Consider the following 18,916-nt stretch of genomic DNA (forward strand, 5'->3'; position numbering starts at 1 on the left):
ACCCATGACGACCAGTATGAAGAGCAGCGTAGCAACTCCTGCTGTGATGTAGAACATGATACTGATGTGATAGGCCAGCTGATCCATGTCCTCACTGTTAGGCACCAGGATGGGAGGGACCAGGAAGCCAATGGCTATACCCAACTGGAAGAGAAGACAGACAGTACAGCTTTAACAGAAAACACAAACGTGTATAGTGAATATGCATGTTGGAGACAGACATAATTTGGCAGACAGCTTTTCATTCAATCTAGTTACAGTAGCACTACACCAGTGTAAAATTAACCTGGCTCAAACGTGATACTACACAGTGCATGTTGGTCCATCCCTTCCAAAAATGTCCAGAAGTGACATCTAGTTTTTGAAAAGCCACAAAGTGATATAACCATAGAGACTCTATATGACCAACACATACTGTACACATGTTGAGCGATTAGGCCTGGCTCGCAGTCTGCGTTCCAATTCATCCCAAATGGTCTTCGATGGAGTTGAGATCAGGGCTCTGTCCAGGCCAGTCAAGTTCTTCTACACTGATCCTGACAAACCATTTCTGTATGGACCTCGCTTTGTGCACGGGGGCATTGTCATGCTGAAACAGGAAAGGGCCTTACCCAAACTGTTGCCACAAAGTTAGAAGCACAGAATCGCCTAGAATATCATTCTATGCTGTAGTGGTAAGATTTCCCTTCACTGGAACTAAGGGTCCTAGCCTGAACCATGAAGCCCAGGACCATTAATCCTCTTCTACTAAACTTTACAATTGGCACTATGCATTTCGGGCAGCTAGTGTTTTCCTGGCGTCCGACAAAACCAAATTCGTCCATCGGACTGACAGATGGTAAAGCGTGATTCGTCACTCCAGAAAACCATTTCCATTGTTCCAAAGTCCAATGGCAGAGAGCAATAGAAAGGCAGAAAGTTGGTTTACTGACTTGTTGGAAAGATTGCATCCTATGACAGTGCCATGTGTAAAGTCACTGAGCTCTTCAGTGAAGCCAATCTACTGTCAATGTTTGTTTATGGAGATTGCATGGCTGTGTGCTTTTATACACCTGTAAGCAACGGGTGTGGCTGAAATAGCCAAATCCACTAATTTGAAGGAGAGCCCAAATACTTTTGACCATGTAGTGTTGTATCTTGAACAGCAAGTCATCAACAGGTAGTTGAATGGAGAAAGCCATGTGGAAAGACATTTGCAACACAAACATGGAGAGTGAGCGTGACACAGAGCCCAGAGACACAGAGCCCAGAGACACAGAGCCCGTACCTAAAAGAGGGGCTACTTCGGTCGCATGGACGTGGTTTGGGTAAGAAAAGTCTGACAGACCAAAAAACCGACCTCTGCAAAATATGCCGCAGGCCGGTCCCGACAACAGGCTCAAACCACTAACCTCTTACCACCTACGCAAGAATTATGTGAAACAGTACAGATGAGAGTCTACGGATGAGACCCAAAAGTATAGCCGAGAGCTCTAAACAAACCCGACTCAGACGTTTGCAAGAGGCTTTTGCCCGCGGCACACAATATTGCAAAGAATCACGAAGATGGAAAGAGTTAACAGCTGCCGTTGCAACTTAACATGGCCCCAATTTACACGGTGGAGAAACGGGGGTTTCGTGAGTTGGTGCTAACACTCGATCCAAGGTACCAAATGCAAATTGATAAGACCATGTATTAATGCCAAAATAACATGCAAAACATGCAAGCCCCCAAAAATAAATAAATTAAGCCTGTATTTATTTAATTTGCAACTACCGTCGTCGCCAAAAGTTGAGAACGGCACAAATATGAATTTCCACAAAGTTTGCTGCTTCAGTGTCTTTAGATATTTGTCAGATTTTACTATGCAATATTGAAGTATAATTACAAGAATTTCAGTGTCAAAGGCAAAGAGTCAATATTTTGCAGTGTTGACCCTTCTTTTTCAAGACCTCTGCAATCCGCACTGGCATGCTGTCAATTAACTTCTGGGCCACATCCTGACTGATGGCAGCCCATTCTTGCATAATCAATGCATGGAGTTGGTGGGTTTTTGTTTGTCCACCCGCCTCTTGAGGATTGACCACAAGTTCTAAATGGGATTAAGGTCTGGGGAGTTTCCTGGCCATGGACCCAGAATATCGATGTTTTGTTTACATTTACATTACATTTAAGTCATTTAGCAGACGCTCTTATCCAGAGCGACTTACAAATTGGTGCATTCACCTTATGACATCCAGTGGAACAGCCACTTTACAATAGTGCATCAGATCTTTTAAGGGGGGGGGGGGCAGAAGGATTGCTTTATCCTAGGTATTCCTTGAAGAGGTGGGGTTTCAGGTGTCTCCGGAAGGTGGTGATTGACTCCGCTGTCCTGGCGTCGTGAGGGAGTTTGTTCCACCATTGGGGTGCCAGAGCAGCGAACAGTTTTGACTGGGCTGAGCGGGAACTGTACTTCCTCAGTGGTAGGGAGGCGAGCAGGCCAGAGGTGGATGAACGCAGTGCCCTTGTTTGGGTGTAGGGCCTGATCAGAGCCTGAAGGTACTGAGGTGCCGTTCCCCTCACAGCTCCGTAGGCAAGCACCATGGTCTTGTAGCGGATGCGAGCTTCAACTGGAAGCCAGTGGAGAGAGCGGAGGAGCGGGGTGACGTGAGAGAACTTGGGAAGGTTGAACACCAGACGGGCTGTTCCCCTAGCCAATTAGTTATCACTTTTGCCTTATGGTAAGGTGCTCCATCATGCTGGAAAAGGCATTGTTCGTCACCAAACTGTTCCTGGATGGTTGGGAGAAGTTGCTCTCGGAGGATGTGTTGGTACCATTCTTTATTCATGGCTGTGTTCTTAGTTAAAATTGAGTCAGCCCACTCCCTTGGCTGAGAAGCAACCCTACACATGAATGGTCTCAGGATGCTTTACTGTTGGCATGACACAGGACTGATGGTTGCACTCACATCGTCTTCTCCGGACAAGCTTTTTTCCAGATGGCCCAAACAATCGGAAAGGGGATTCATCAGAGAAAATTACTTTACCCCAGTCCTCAGCAGTCAGACCCCTGTACCTTTTGCAGAATATCAGTCTGTCCCTGATGTTTGTCCTGGAGAGAAGTGGCTTCTTTGCTGCCCTTCTTGACACCAGGCCATCCTCAAAGTCCTCGCCTCACTGTTCGTGCAGATGCACTCACACCTACCTGCTGCCATTCCTGAGCAAGCTCTGTACTGGTGATGCCCCGATCCCGCAGCTGAATCAACTTTAGGAGACGGTCCTGGCGCTTGCTGATCATTCTTGGGCGCCCTGAAGCCTTCTTTACAACGTTTGAACCACTCTCCTTGAAGTTCTTGATGATCCGATAAATGGTTGATTTAGGTGCAATCTTACTTGCAGCAATATCCTTGCCTGTGAAGCCCTTTTTGTGCAAAGCAATGATGACGGCACATGTTTCCTTGCAGGTAACCATAGATGACAGAGGAAGAACAATGATTCCAAGCACCACTCTCCTTTTGAATCTTCTAGTCTGTTTTTCGAACTCAATCAGCATGACAGTGATCTCCAGCCTTGTCCTCGTCAACACTGACACCTGTGTTAACGATAGAATCACTGACATGTCAGCTGGTCCTTTTGTGGCAGGGCTGAAATGCAGTGGAAATGTTTTTGGGGGATTCAGTTCATTTGCATGGCAAAGGGGGACTTTGCAATTGTTTGCAATTCATCTGAAAACTCTTCATAACATTCTTTAGTATATGCAAATTGCCATCATACATACTGAGGCAGCAGACTGAAAATTAGTGTTATTCTCAACTTTTGGCCACGACTGTAGTAGCTAGACAGTTAGCACTATTGACTTATGATCTATGGTACGTAGGCAGGTAAACATGGCAAAAATAACACAGCATGTATTTATTAATGTATCTAGATAAGATATTGTAGTCAGGCAGCAAATGAGATGTCAAATCGGCAACATTTCATTCATTCAGTCAGTGTATTTTATCATTATTATTATTTATAATTATCATCTCGCTTCAGCTCAAATAATGGCCGACATCGATTTCAAGAAATGTTGCGTACATTGTTTTACGTGGTTGCATCATATTTCTTTGCATACTTTCCTTTGAAGCTTCCATCGAATGCGTGCTTCAAAATACGTTCAAACAGAGAGTACGTATTCAAGAAGTGCCCTCCGTGCTCCGTTTGGAATACTTTGATTTGGACTCATGCTCCAATTTGCGTGCTTGAAGCGTGGCAGTACGCATTTTGAGCAACACCCACTGTTAGTCTGCAACACCTATTTTTCTCTCTGCGTTGTTGGGAAGAGCCGTCAGTAAGCGTTTCACTGTTAATCTACACCTGTTGTTTACCAAGCATGTGATTTGAATTGATTTTAGCTGATAGCTTTAAATGACTGACATCAGACGCTTTCCCAGCCGACGGTGTGAAGGCAGTTGGAAATACTCTGTGGTGGATAAGGATCAAATGATACATCTTTATGCTTTGGGACCGTCACCCGTTTAGGGGATCAAATATCCACTCACTAGTGGACTTGGAGCTCATGGATTAGCTCAATGCCGATTAGATACAACATGTGACCCTTGGTCCAAAGAGTAAAAACACACATTCTATTCAGAAAGCGGATGACGTCACAGAGTTCTTGCCACTGTGACCTATTCAACCCAACTCTAACTCTCTAGGTATTTAAAATACTAACGATCCAAAACCACTTGCAGTTGGCTGAGTGAAAACTGGACAGGTTAGGTTTATATGGATGAGATGGATTTCAGAGTAAGATCATTTTTCATTTGTTAAATTGGCAGCTAAGCACCAACCATCATGTCACAAAATGAAGACATTGATATTTACTGGAGATAAATAGATCTCAGGATCATCATCATGCACATTCAGCACCACGTAGCCACCAAGTCACAGTGGGAGGACCAGACAACATAACAAGTACCTTAAGTATCTGTGTTCATCAATCATTTAAGAAAATAATTGTGAAATCTATCATTCATTTGGATGTGTTGTCAGGGCTCTAATGGAGGGGATGAGGGGGCATCCCACAAAAATATTTAGCAGTGCGACAAGGAGTTTTATTTTGTGCGACTATGAAAATATAAATTGTTGTAATGATAAGGGCTCGCTGTACCGTTGTTTCAAAAGTACCCATTACTAAAGTGAAAACAGCTTGCGTCTAGCTCAAAAGATCCCATTTTACCGGCGCAATACTTTATCTTCCAGTAGAGGATCGCCGGGAACGCTTTCTCCATCCATGTTGTGGGCAGTTCTAAAACTACTCGCACAGCGACGTTGTTAACCTTTTCTTTTACACTTTATTAGAGCATGTTACCTCATTGGCTAGCTAGCTAACAACCTGTTAACTTTACTAGTATATCCAAACATTTGAGGGCACAGAAAGATAGCATCTTACGGAAATCAATGATCATAGATTAGCGATGTGCAGTTTAAGTTATGATTCGTTTTTCTGAGGGATGTGTTAATTTGAGTTGTTACTTTGACCTACAAGTGCTGGCTGCAATAGAGTAGCACAGTACGAGTCATAATACCCATAAAACCTAGTGGTCAAAACAGGGAAATGGCTCCAATCGTTTTTTCCACCATTAATTTTTCCCAATAGGGGATTTTAGAAACACTTAAGGGCTATGTTGTGTGGAGGCTCACCCTGGCGTGACGTTTTGATAACCGTGTAAATCTCTCACGGACAAGTTAACTTATCTATTTAAGGCTCTACTATTAGCTGATGTACGAAGGGCTATATAAAAAATAAACTTGATTTGATTACTTACTGATTTTGAAAATAATAATTAGGTAGGCATCAGGTGGACCTTGTGTTGGGGACAATAAAATGTGCAGTTGTCTCAACACAATGCCACAGAAGTCAGAATTGACATGCTGACTGCAGGAATGTCCACTAGAGCAGTTGCCAGAGAATTATGTTAATTTCTTTATCATCCCTCCAATTTTGTTTCAGATAATTTGGCAGTACCTCAAACCAGCCTCACAAACGCGTGTAACCATGCCAGCCCAGGACCTCCACATCCGGCTTCTTCACCTGCGGGGTCGTCTGAGACCAGCTAACCAGACAGCTGATGAAATGTCAGTCTGTAATAAACCCCTTTTGTGGGGGGAAAAAAAAAATCATTCTGAATGTCTGGGTCTGGCTCCCAAGTGGGTGGGCTTGGAAGTGGGTGGGCCTATGCCCTCCCAGGCCCACTCATGGCTGTGCCCCTGCCCAGTCATGTGGAATCCATAGATTAGGGCCTAACGAATTTATTTCAATTGACTGATTTCTATATATTAACTGTAACTCAGTAAAATCTTTGGAAATTGTTTATATTTTTGTTCAGTACATTTACAGCATTACATTTTCATTTTTTAGGGCACAATATGTGCTTCTAAAGTAGTTACAGCCTATTTGAGTTCTATATATATATCATTTAGAGAATAATAATATAATTGAGAATAATATCAAGATAAAATAAAAACATAAAAAGAAAAGTGTTCTGTATAACAGAGGTCATCAATGTGGTCAATTCAGAATCACAAAACATTGAGGGGGGAATAGATTTTCTCATGGGTTAAAGTAAATATTCATATGTTTGCTATTTATTTAATAAGTAGTTGTATGATGGGAGTATCCATAAACAATTACTTTTATTGAAAAGAGGAAAGGGACAGCTTTATTTCAAGCCTATTTAAGTTTAGGTCAAGCCATGTGCTATCGAGCATCTTACTAACTAATGCTAACTAGCATTAGCATTGGAGGGCTGGTTGTCACAATCTGACAATCAACCCCATTGTAACAATGTACCCAGTAAGCTAGAGGACGTTGGAAAGACACTTAGAATAATTTTTGGGGACAACACAGTACAGTTTGATTCAGTTAAATACAGTACAGCTGATTTTAACTCTATTGTATATTAGAGTACAGTGCAGTTGCAATCAGAGTACAGTAGGGTTTCATTCAGGATAGTACAGTAGGATACACTCGACATTACTGCATTGTACTCAGCTGTGCTCTACTGTATCTTAATTTATTTTAAAATGTAACCTTTATTTAACTAGGCAAGTCAGTTAAGAACAAATTCTTATTTACAACGACAGCCTACCCCCAGCCAAACCCGGATGATGCTGGGGCAATTGTGCGGCCCCCTATGGGACTCCCAATCATGAGCCGGATGTGATCCAGCCTGGATTCGAACCAGGGTGTCTGTAGTGACGCCTCTTGCACCGAGATGCAGTGCCTTAGACCGCTGCGCCACTCGGGAGCCCAATGTGTGGTCCAAAATTGTGAAACGGACCTTTAAGATTCCTTCAGGTATGGTCCAATCTGGACCTGTTGGCCAAAAATGCTGTCAATTGACAACGACTGAGTAAGCAACATTCTCTCACACACACTTGAAAAAGCAATCAATGTTTTCAACAAAAACAATTTAGTTAACAAAAATTGTTAACAACTTTACTTTTCTCTTTATGAAATTATAAAATGTCTATTCAAATTTCAGATGGTTAGTTTCTTTTATTAAGCATTGATACGACAAATTGTAAAAACCACTATCAAAGCAAATATTCAAACATTTCAGCACAAAGTTTTAGAACACCTTGTCGTGTCTGACTATTAAATGTGAAGACTTATTTTATTTTATCAAATAATTCTGTAATTATTATTATATGATTAGTTTAATCACGTTAACTTCAATTGAGTTGGGGCACCACGGGAAAATGTATATAGAGTCTACTTCCGAATTGACTCCTCAGATATTTACAATTAGTCTTCTATTAACGTATCAATATTCCCTCATCAGTTCTCATTACTGAACGTCGCATACCTTTGGATATCTGCACGAACCCTAGCCTAAATGATGAATCCGCTATACAAATTGGCTTAATTATTTACTTACTAACTAACCACAGATACATAAACAGTGGATATTGGTTACTAACAACGTATTGATAAGACCCTATTGGGCTAAACTGGTATGACGCTTGGTAGACAATGGAAAGGGGTGGGACAGAAAGAGCGGGAAAGACTAAATGGATTCACTACACAGTTGATAATTATATTAATTGAAGTGCTAATCCGTCGCACATGAACAGCCGCTCATTCGAAAATAATTGCAATGTATATACACTGCTCAAAAAAATAAAGGGAACACTTAAACAACACAATGTAACTCCAAGTCAATCACACTTCTGTGAAATCAAACTGTCCACTTAGGAAGCAACACTGATTGACAATAAATTTCACATGCTGTTGTGCAAATGGAATAGACAAAAGGTGGAAATTATAGGCAATTAGCAAGACACCCCAAATAAAGGAGTGATTCTGCAGGTGGTGACCACAGAACACTTCTCAGTTCCTATGCTTCCTGGCTGATGTTTTGGTCACTTTTGAATGCTGGCGGTGCTCTCACTCTAGTGGTAGCATGAGACGGAGTCTACAACCCACACAAGTGGCTCAGGTAGTGCAGCTCATCCAGGATGGCACATCAATGCGAGCTGTGGCAAGAAGGTTTGCTGTGTCTGTCAGCGTAGTGTCCAGAGCATGGAGGCGCTACCAGGAGACAGGCCAGTACATCAGGAGACGTGGAGGAGGCCGTAGGAGGGCAACAACCCAGCAGCAGGACCGCTACCTCCGCCTTTGTGCAAGGAGTAGCACTGCCAGAGCCCTGCAAAATGACCTCCAGCAGGCCACAAATGTGCATGCGTCTGCTCAACCGGTCAGAAAGAGACTCCATGAGGGTGGTATGAGGGCCCGACGTCCACAGGTGGGGGTTGTGCTTACAGCCCAACACCGTGCAGGACGTTTGGCATTTGCCAGAGAACACCAAGATTGGCAAATTCGCCACTGGCGCCCTGTGCTCTTCACAGATGAAAGCAGGTTCACACTGAGCACATGTGACAGACGTGACAGAGTCTGGAGACGCCGTGGAGAACGTTCTGCTGCCTGCAACATCCTCCAGCATGACCTGTTTGGCGGTGGGTCAGTCATGGTGTGGGGTGGCATTTCTTTGTGGGGCCGCACAGCCCTCCATGTGCTCGCCAGAGGTAGCCTGACTGCCATTAGGTACCGAGATGAGATCCCCAGAGCACTTATGAGACAATATGCTGACACATGCACCCTTGTAGATTTTTTGCTAGATAATCCCCCGTTAAATCTCCTGGAGGTAAGGAATGTTTTTCAGCTAAACTAAGACAACTCTGAGTAGTTTCACATGAACAGTTGGGCCTCAGTGATTCACCCCATTTGGTTAATACATTTCCATACTGGCTGAATAACTTAGCCGTCAAAGGATATGTAAACTTTATTGTATATATTTTTTTAAATAGGGAAAGAACTTGATCTGAGGTTACTTGTTGCGGTGCGTGGTGAATTAATTCATGATAACTTAAGAGAATGCAGTGTCCTGGTTATTATTTATTTATTTATTTTTTATTTATTTTTTTACACTTCCTTATTTGGAAAAGGCACCGACACTTCTGAGACACCTTGTTGCATGGTAACAATGGGATAACGTGAAATAAGAGAAAACCCGTCTCATTATTTAATTACCAGTCTCAAAGTTAATTTGTGGGCCTGAAAATGAGTGTTATCACTAACTAGGAATAAGTAAAGGAAAACCAAAACAATACTTATGAAAATAACAAACTGACGTGAGAAGAAGCAAAGTCTCCATGAACACCAGCTAGAGGTCAGAGGTTAAATTACTCTGTGTTTCAAGACAACATGTGATGAATTAAGACAACTCTGTTAATGTGCAACAACTCAGTAGTTAGCTATAGCTGGTGTTCCAGTCCATTTGCCTAACATATTACCATATTAGCTGAATAACAGTCTACACTGGTGTACACTTCCTTAGAGAAACGCAACTGTGAAAAAGTACTACGCTCTCATCTGGGTTTTAGCCAGATTGTGTATTTATATAAATAACACAGTAAAAAGTTTAGACACCTACTCATTCAAGGGTTTTATAATAAGAATAGTTAAGACTTCAAAACTATGAAATAACATTTGGTTACTACATGATTACATAAGTGTTAACTCAAATTATATTTTATATTTGAGATTCTTCAAAAATAGCCACTCTTTGCCTTGACAGGTTTGCATACTCTTGGCATTCTCTCAACCAGCTTCATGAGGAATGCTTTTCCAACAGTCTTGAAGGAGTTCCCATATGTGCTGAGCACTGGTTGGCTGCTTTTCCTTCATTCTGCGGTCCATCTCATCCCAAACCATCTCAATTGGGTTGAGGTCGGGTGATTTTGGAGGGAGTGGCTTCCATCTGGCCACCCTACCATAAAGGCCTGATTGGTGGAGTGCTGCAGAGATGGTTGCCCTTATGGAAGGTTCTCCCATGTCCACAAAGGAACTCTGGAGCTCAGTCAGAGTGACCATCAGGTTCTTGGGCCTTGGTCAGGGAGGTGACCTTCTCCCCAGATTGCTCAGTTTGGCTAGGCAGCCAGCTCTAGGAAGAGTCTTGGTGGTTCCAAACTTCTTCCATTTAAGAATTATGGATTGGATGCCATGGTGTTCAATGCTGCAGACATGTTTTGGTACCCTTCTCCAGATCTGTGCCTCGACACAATCCTGTCTTGGAGCTCTACGGACAATTCCTTCAACCTCATGGCTTGGTCTTTGCTCTGACATGCACTGTCAACTGTGGGACCTTATATAGACAGGTGTGTGCCTTTCCAAATCATGAGCAATCAATTTAATTTACCACAGGTGGACTCCAACTAAGTTGTAGAAACATCTCAAGGATGATCCATGGAAACAGGATGCACCTGAGCTCAATTTCATGTCTCATAGCAAAGGGTCTGAATACTTATAAAAATAAGGTCATTTCTTTTAGATTTGTGATTCTTTTTACTATTTTCGCTTTGTCATTATGGGGTATTGTGCTAGATATTTATTTATTTTTTACGAATCCCCAGCAATTTAAGGATAAGGCTGTAACGTAACAATGCGGAAAAGTCAAGGGGTACGAATACTTTCCGAAGGCAAGGTATATGGCCTCTATACATTTACATTAGTCATTTAGCAGACGCTCTTATCCAGAGCGACTTACAGTAGAGTGCATACATTTTATTACATTTTACATACTGAGACAAGGATACCCCTACCGGCCAAACCCTCCCTAACCCGGACGACGCTATGCCAATTGGGCGTCGCCCCACGGACCTCCCGGTTGCGACAGAGCCTGGGCGCGAACCCAGAGACTCTGGTGGCGCAGCTAGCACTGCCCTAGACCACTGCGCCACCCTATACGGGGCCTTGTACAGCAAGGCTGAAATATGAAGTGTCAACGTCGCTGTAACATAATGTCAGGTTATATATTTTTTTTAAACATGTAAATAGGCCTACTGTAGATTCATATCCTTTAGAAGTGTTACGCTGAGATGTCGACTTCCCTGTAACAAGAAGGTTAAGACTAAGGATTGTCTCTAAGGCCCATGTTTTTTTGACTGGTCCTCAGAAACGTCTCGTCTTCCTCACACAGCTTTGTGAGTCTCTCACTCCAGTGCTACTTTGAGTGTACCCGCACGTGCGTTATAAAGAGATATGAGAATCCCTTATTCAGCACCTATGGATCTCAAACACAGCACGGAATGAAGAAGCAAGCGTGACGTCCAAACTTAGAACTTCAACAACACAGGAACCTTACTTGGCAAATGGTCATTGGACTTGAGAGTTGTAAATGGAAATGTTTAGTTTCCCACTTCCATTGAAATTGTTATGGTGCCCTGAGGGCTTATGTCCTGTGATTATGCTATGGTATAGATAACCCTATACATTGATCTCTCAAGCCAGGCCAGTTGGTCAGTGGGACAAATACATCTGTACCTGTGACGTTCACCTTTCAGGCCCAGAGATAAAGAGATTATCCATGGTGGCTTGAACTTGTGACTAGACTCACACTGTACACTGTTCTCTCAGTCTCGTCAGTGGAACAAATGAATATGTACGTGATGACATTGACCTTTCACCTTTGAGGGCAGAGGATGCGAGATTACCAACTGGCCAATATAGGCCAGCGGTGGCTTGAGAATCTTGCGTCATTGCGCAATTCCCAACTGGGCCAAATGGACACATGGGTGGAGTAATCTTTAACATTCCGATAAGTGACTTATCATTCATTAAAAGTGCAAAATGACTGACAACATAAACAAATAGCTACATCTGCAATTACTTTTGAATATATTGGACCTTAGACAACATAACATACCTGGTTTCCGAAGACCCCGATGGAGCAAGCGGTGGACACCTCCTCCGATCCGAACCACACCGAGGCGATCTTCGACGGCATCCCGAGGATAAACACCTGCGCAAAGGAGCAGCAGAACTGTCCGAACATGGTGACCGCGAACAGGTCGGGTCTCACACTGGTCACTTTGATCCAAGTCCCCGCGCAATTCATGGCTGTAGCAACCAGCGCAATGACACGGAGCCCCTTCTTATCCAGTAACCAGGTGACCGGGAATATGAAGGGAATGTAAGTCAACATGTATATCATAGACATCCAATCTATAGTGAAAGAATCTACCCCGTAGAACTTCATGAAAATGTTGTTGATAATTCCGTACTGGATCCATTGGAACGAGTTACAGAGAGAATACGAGCTGAACAGCAACACGATGAACCATCGCCGCTTGTATAGTTTGATGGTTTGGTTTGTATCGTCGCTGTTCTGGAGTCGTATCTTGTGCTCCATGCGCACGTCCTCGCTGTCAACGGCATACTTCATAATTGTAATTTTTTCCAGATCTAACACATTTTGATTGTCGTTGATTTCGCCATAAACCAAGGCGGGTTTTTCATTTTCGCCACTCATGTTGAAGTTTAATTAAGGACGGGCAGGTGAATACAATACAGACACGTATGCCTCTTACATTTTAGTGAGAGTTCGGACCAGCCTGGCTATGCGACAGCTCCAGATCTTTTGACAGTACTCTAGTACACAAGCCAAACCAGCTACACCACCTCTCGAAGTTCACCAATCAGAAACTACAACCGACACCACTTTCTATTTGATGCCACGTTAGCAAACAAAGTAGTTTAAAGCAAAGGCATTCCCTGAGAAGAAAATGTGAAGTTTCAGTTCGCTAAACAACTATTAAATAACTCGCTGTGCAAAGGGTAAACTAGACAAGCCACTCAGACTACATGTACAAGTAGCCTGCATAGGGGCACTTTCTGTTCCCGTTGTGCTGAAATTGACACAAAAAAAAAACAGTAGCCTACTTTCACAAGCAGTTCAAACTCAACAAATGTAGCCCTACATTTGTTTTTAAATAATATATGGAGATGTCATTCTGTTCAGCGTCGAGGGAAGTATCAATGGGCCAGTTGGTTTAACATGGCCAGCTGTCTCGGGTGGGTGGAGATTTCTCTTAAGGACCAATAATGGGATGGTTTAAAACAGGCGTGACAGCTTGGCCTATGGGCTGCAAGGTTTAGTTTTTCCCCTTTCAATTTCAGCCCAAGTCCACCAGGTGTGAGGAATTCCTTACTAATTACGGACCTTAATTCATCACTCAAGTACAAGGGAAGAGCGCAAACCCACCGACACTCGGCCCTCCGTGGAATGAATTTGGCACCTGTGTTTTTAAAACGTTTAAACTCCACTGAGACGGACCACCGGGCCATGCAAAACGAACATGTCCAACGTAAACGCCCGCTTACGTCACCACGTAGGTCCAACCAACCCACTACCCAATGAACCCTCACTGCCGTCTGTGTTGAAATTGGGCACGATGGAGGAGGAGCTACATTTTGCAACCGAACATCCCAACTGTGGTTGCCGACTAAAAATGAAGCTTCCACGATGCACGTTTAGTTAACACTATTAACGTTTCCCTTTACTGTGGCAATTGTGATCGAAATGACACAATTTTAGCCACGTTCAATGCAACATTCTGAAACATGCAAGATATTTTGTTGTAAGCAGAACGTATAGGAATATAATTATATTGTGAATGTCTCACCACATACTCCAGACCGGTGAGGAATAGACAGTTGTGTGCGTGCGCGCGCAGGGAAGTCAGGCGCAGGAGAATCAAAATTGGTGGAATGGAGTAGTTAAATAACTTAAAAATAAAAATAAAAAAACTCCAAAACCATGAATACAATAAAACAAACTGTGTACGAGGACCCGTTGCACACCAACACGAATACTGAACAACAAACAATCTCTGACAAAGACATGAGGGGAAACAGAGGGTTAAATTCACAACAGGTAATGAATGGGATTGAAACCAGGTGTGTAAGAAGACAAGACAAAACCAATGGAAAATGAAAAATGGATCAATGATGGCTAGAAGACCGGTGACGTCGACCGCCGAGCACCGCCCGAACAAGGAGAGGCATCGACTTCGGAAGAAGTCGTGACACATTTTTGGGGGTATCTGTACTTTACTTTACTATTTATATTTTTGACAAATTTTACTTTTACTTCACTTACATTCCTAAAGAAATGTATGTACTCCATACAATTTCCCTGACACAAAAAAGTACTCGTTACATTTTGAATGCTTAGCAGGACAGGAAAATGATCTAATTCACACACTTATCAAGAGAACATCCCTGGTCAACCCTACTACCTCTGATCTGGCGGACTCACTAAACACTGGCCTCATTTGTAAATGATGTCTGAGTGTTGGAGTGGGCCCCTGGCTATCTGTAAATGATGTCTGAGTGTTGGAGTGGGCCCCTGACTATCGGTAAATGATGTCTGAGTGTTGGAGTGGGCCCCTGACTGTCGGTAAATGATGTCTGAGTGTTGGAGCGTGCCCCTGGCTATCTGTAAATGATGTCTGAGTGTTGGAGTGGGCCCCTGGCTATCTGTAAATGATGTCTGAGTGTTGGAGTGTTCCCCTGGCTATCTGTAAATGATGTCTGAGTGTTGGAGTGTTCCCCTGGCTATCTGTAAATGATGTCTGAGTGTTGGAGTGGGCCCCTGGCTATCTGTAAATGATGTCTGAGTGTTGGAGTGTTCCCCTGGCTATCTGTAAATGATGTCTGAGTGTTGGAGCGTGCCCCTGGCTATCTGTAATGATGTCTGAGTGTTGGAGTGTGCCCTGACTATCTGTAAATGATGTCTGAGTGTTGGAGTGTTCCCCTGGCTATCGGTACATTTAAAAAAATAGAAAATGGTGCCATATGGTTTGATTAAGGAATTTGACATTTTTTATACTTTTACTTTGATACCTACGTATATTTTAACAATTTACTTTTTACAAATGTACAATTTGCTGACATTTACTTTGGTACTTAAGTTGATTTTAAACCCAATACTTTGGGATTTTTACTCAAGTAGTATTTTACTGGGTGACTTTCCTTTTTACTTGAGTCATTTTCTATTACAGTATCTTTACTTTTACTCAAATATGACAATTGGCTACTTTTTCCCACCAATGGGCATAGCCAATCAGAGCTGCAGTAGGCCTATATGCAAATAAACTATTGCCATTTATGGATCTGTGTCGTATACTTTGAACTGGATTGTGTTTACAGCTGTGATCATAAGTAGATTTGTTTTATTTATTTTTAATTTAACCAGGCAAATCAGTTAAGAACAAATTCTTATTATAGAATGACGGCCCACCCTCCCCTTCTCTGGTTAAACCCTCGCCTACCCTGGTCAAACCCCCGCCTACCCTGATCAAACCCTCGCCTACCCTGGTCAAACCCTCGCCTACCCTGGTCAAACCCTCGCCTACCCTGGTCAAACCCTCGCCTACCCTGGTCAAACCCTCGCCTACCCTGGTAAAACCCTCGCCTACCCTGGTCAAACCCTCGCCTACCCTGGTCAAACCCTCGCCTACCCTGGTCAAACCCTCGCCTACCCTGGTCAAACCCTCGCCTACCCTGGTCAAACCCTCGCCTACCCTGGTAAAACCCTCGCCTACCCTGATCAAACCCTCGCCTACCCTGGTCAAACCCTCGCCTACCCTGGTCAAACCCTCGCCTAACCCGGACAACACTGGGCCAATTCTGCACCGCCCTATGGGACTCCCGATCACAGCCGTTTGTGATACAGCCCGCGATCGAACCAGGGTCTGTAGTGATGCCTCTACCACTGAGATGCAGTGCCTTAGACCACCGTGCCACTCGGGAGCCTTATGATGCATTTGTTTTGAGATCAAAGCGAGAGCTGCATGCAGCCACGTGGGCACATTGTGTTCATATTCTTTGCTAGTTAGTGAGTTATTAGCCCAGTTATATATAATGTGTAGTCAGCAATAGGGGAGTGATTGCTTCCTACAAGAGCACATTACGTGTACATTTCTAGACATCTTTGAAAAATAAGTCAGATAAACAGATTTTTGGGGGGGGTCTTAAAGGGGCAGTGTTGTATTTTAAGACAGGCTTGAATAAGCTTAGTAGCCAATAGGCAGAGGGTAGCATAATTGGTCTGATTCTCTGTATTAATAGTATGGGAATAATAATGTATTATATTTTGTAAAGAGGTTTCTTGTATCAAACAACACAATGTTTTCAGTCACCTCCTTGTCTGAAGGACAAATGGATAAACAGGTTCATGTCAAGCCCTGCATGTTATTTTCTCTCAGAAGTCTCGTGGAATGTAGGCCTGCATTGAACACCACACATTGGCTGCTACTGTAGGCTGAATGATAGAACAGCTATTTCCATGTTAAAATGTTATGGGATGCATTTTCTCCATTGTTTTTCGATGGTAGGCCACTCTGGTAGGGCTACATTGTGATCAAATAGCCACAGTAGCCTACTTGACCACTGTTATAACTCTAACTTAAAGCAGCTACAGCCTCAGTGTTCACAGTAAAACTGTAACTTAAAGCAGGTCCAGCCTCAGTGTTCACAGTAAAACTGTAACTTAAAGCGGGTACAGCCTCAGTGTTCACAGTAAACTGTAACTTAAAGCAGCTACAGCCTCAGTGTTCACTGTTATAACTCTAACTTAAAGCGGCTACAGCCTCAGTGTTCACAGTAAAACTGTAACTAAAAGCAGGTCCAGCCTCAGTGTTCACAGTAAAACTGTAACTAAAAGCAGGTACAGCCTCAGTGTTCACAGTAAACTGTAACTTAAAGCAGCTACAGCCTCAGTGTTCACTGTTATAACTCTAACTTAAAGCGGCTACAGCCTCAGTGTTCACAGTAAAACTGTAACTAAAAGCAGGTCCAGCCTCAGTGTTCACAGTAAAACTGTAACTAAAAGCAGGTACAGCCTCAGTGTTCACAGTAAACTGTAACTTAAAGCAGCTACAGCCTCAGTGTTCACTGTTATAACTCTAACTTAAAGCGGCTACAGCCTCAGTGTTCACAGTAAAACTGTAACTAAAAGCAGGTACAGCCTCAGTGTTCACAGTAAACTGTAACTTAAAGCAGCTACAGCCTCAGTGTTCACTGTTATAACTCTAACTTAAAAGCGGATACAGCCTCAGTGTTCACAGTAAAACTGTAACTAAAAGCGGATACAGCCTCAGTGTTCACAGTAAAACTGTAACTTAAAGCAGGTACAGCCTCAGTGTTCACAGTAAAACTGTAACTAAAAGCGGATACAGCCTCAGTGTTCACAGTGAAGGCACGCTGGAAGTTGCACAGAATTTTCACAATGTTCATGTTTGCCCTCAGCAGACCTGATATTTGCTCAGGGACGAAAACATTGCTTCCACCCCAAAAATGCACTATTTTGCATTTCAAAACAATTTCTAAGTTTCTATCTTTATTTTTAAATGTACAGTAAGACAACATTTAAAAATATATATTTTTTAATACAACATTCAAAGAAATTCATTCAAAAAAGTACAAGCACTATACTACTGATTGTAAACTAAACCATGTATTTATTTTATTTATTTATTTATTTCACCTTTATTATGTCCTGTCTCAGTGCCAGTCTATAAGATAATCATCTACATCAGAGCATACAATGCATACTGTACCTTAACAAGGCTTACCCTTAATTACTTATAGGTACACGACTCCACCTTGTGACCATTAAATAATAGAAAAAAAGAATTCAAGATGATTCGAATGTAGACTCTTGAGTTAACAAAGTTATTTTTCAAACTGTTTCACTTTTAGGCAGAATGTACATGTATTCAAATCAGACTAGAAAAGCAGCTGTTTCGTGAGAAGACAGTAAAATAATGTACACATCATTGAGTAATCCAAAGCAATTTTCCAATGTTCCAATCAGTCATATGCAATAGTGGTAGTCCTGAACGTGAGAAATGTACACAAAAAAACCTAAAGGCTGGGATGATACCAGTATTGCGATATTTGTTTCTATGGCAAAAAAGGAAAACACGAACCAGATCAGATTATTTGGTCCTTTAAAAACCTGCTGTATATATGTTGTGATATAGCCTGGTCCTAAACCTGCTGTATGTAACACATGTTGTGATATAGCCTGGTACTAAACCTGCTGTATGTAACACATGTTGTGATATAGCCTGGTCCTAAACCTGCTGTATATATGTTGTGATATAGCCTGGTCCTAAACCTGCTGTATATATGTTGTGATATAGCCTGGTCCTAAACCTGCTGTATGTAATACGTTGTGATATAGCCTGGTCCTAAACCTGCTGTATGTAACACATGTTGTGATATAGCCTGGTCCTAAACCTGCTGTATGTAACACATGTTGTGATATAGCCTGGTACTAAACCTGCTGTATGTAACACATGTTGTGATATAGCCTGGTCCTAAACCTGCTGTATATATGTTGTGATATAGCCTGGTCCTAAACCTGCTGTATATATGTTGTGATATAGCCTGGTCCTAAACCTGCTGTATGTAATACGTTGTGATATAGCCTGGTCCTAAACCTGCTGTATGTAACACATGTTGTGATATAGCCTGGTCCTAAACCTGCTGTATGTAACACATGTTGTGATATAGCCTGGTACTAAACCTGCTGTATATATGTTGTGATATAGCCT

General features: G+C 42.5%; 1 protein-coding gene across 3 annotated transcripts in view; it reads right to left on the reverse strand.

Moving 5' to 3' along the window:
- Positions 1 to 13,360, reverse strand: part of LOC129825564 (feline leukemia virus subgroup C receptor-related protein 2-like) — a 57,480-nt gene extending 44,120 nt beyond the window's left edge. For 2 of the 3 annotated variants that reach the window (XR_008754908.1, XM_055885748.1), the window contains exons 1-2: positions 12,217 to 13,360; positions 3 to 144 (exon numbers count right to left, since the gene is read on the reverse strand). Coding sequence is in view for 2 of the 3 variants with exons in the window: in XM_055885748.1 (XP_055741723.1) it covers positions 3 to 144; positions 12,217 to 12,822 (748 nt within the window). In the remaining variant the exon portion in view is untranslated. The remainder of the gene's footprint in view (positions 1 to 2; positions 145 to 12,216) is intronic. The other variant, XM_055885749.1, reaches the window with a different exon arrangement.
- Positions 13,361 to 18,916: the final 5,556 nt, after the last annotated feature.

This window comes from Salvelinus fontinalis, chromosome 27 (assembly GCF_029448725.1).
Source record: "Salvelinus fontinalis isolate EN_2023a chromosome 27, ASM2944872v1, whole genome shotgun sequence".
NCBI lineage: Eukaryota > Metazoa > Chordata > Actinopteri > Salmoniformes > Salmonidae > Salvelinus > Salvelinus fontinalis.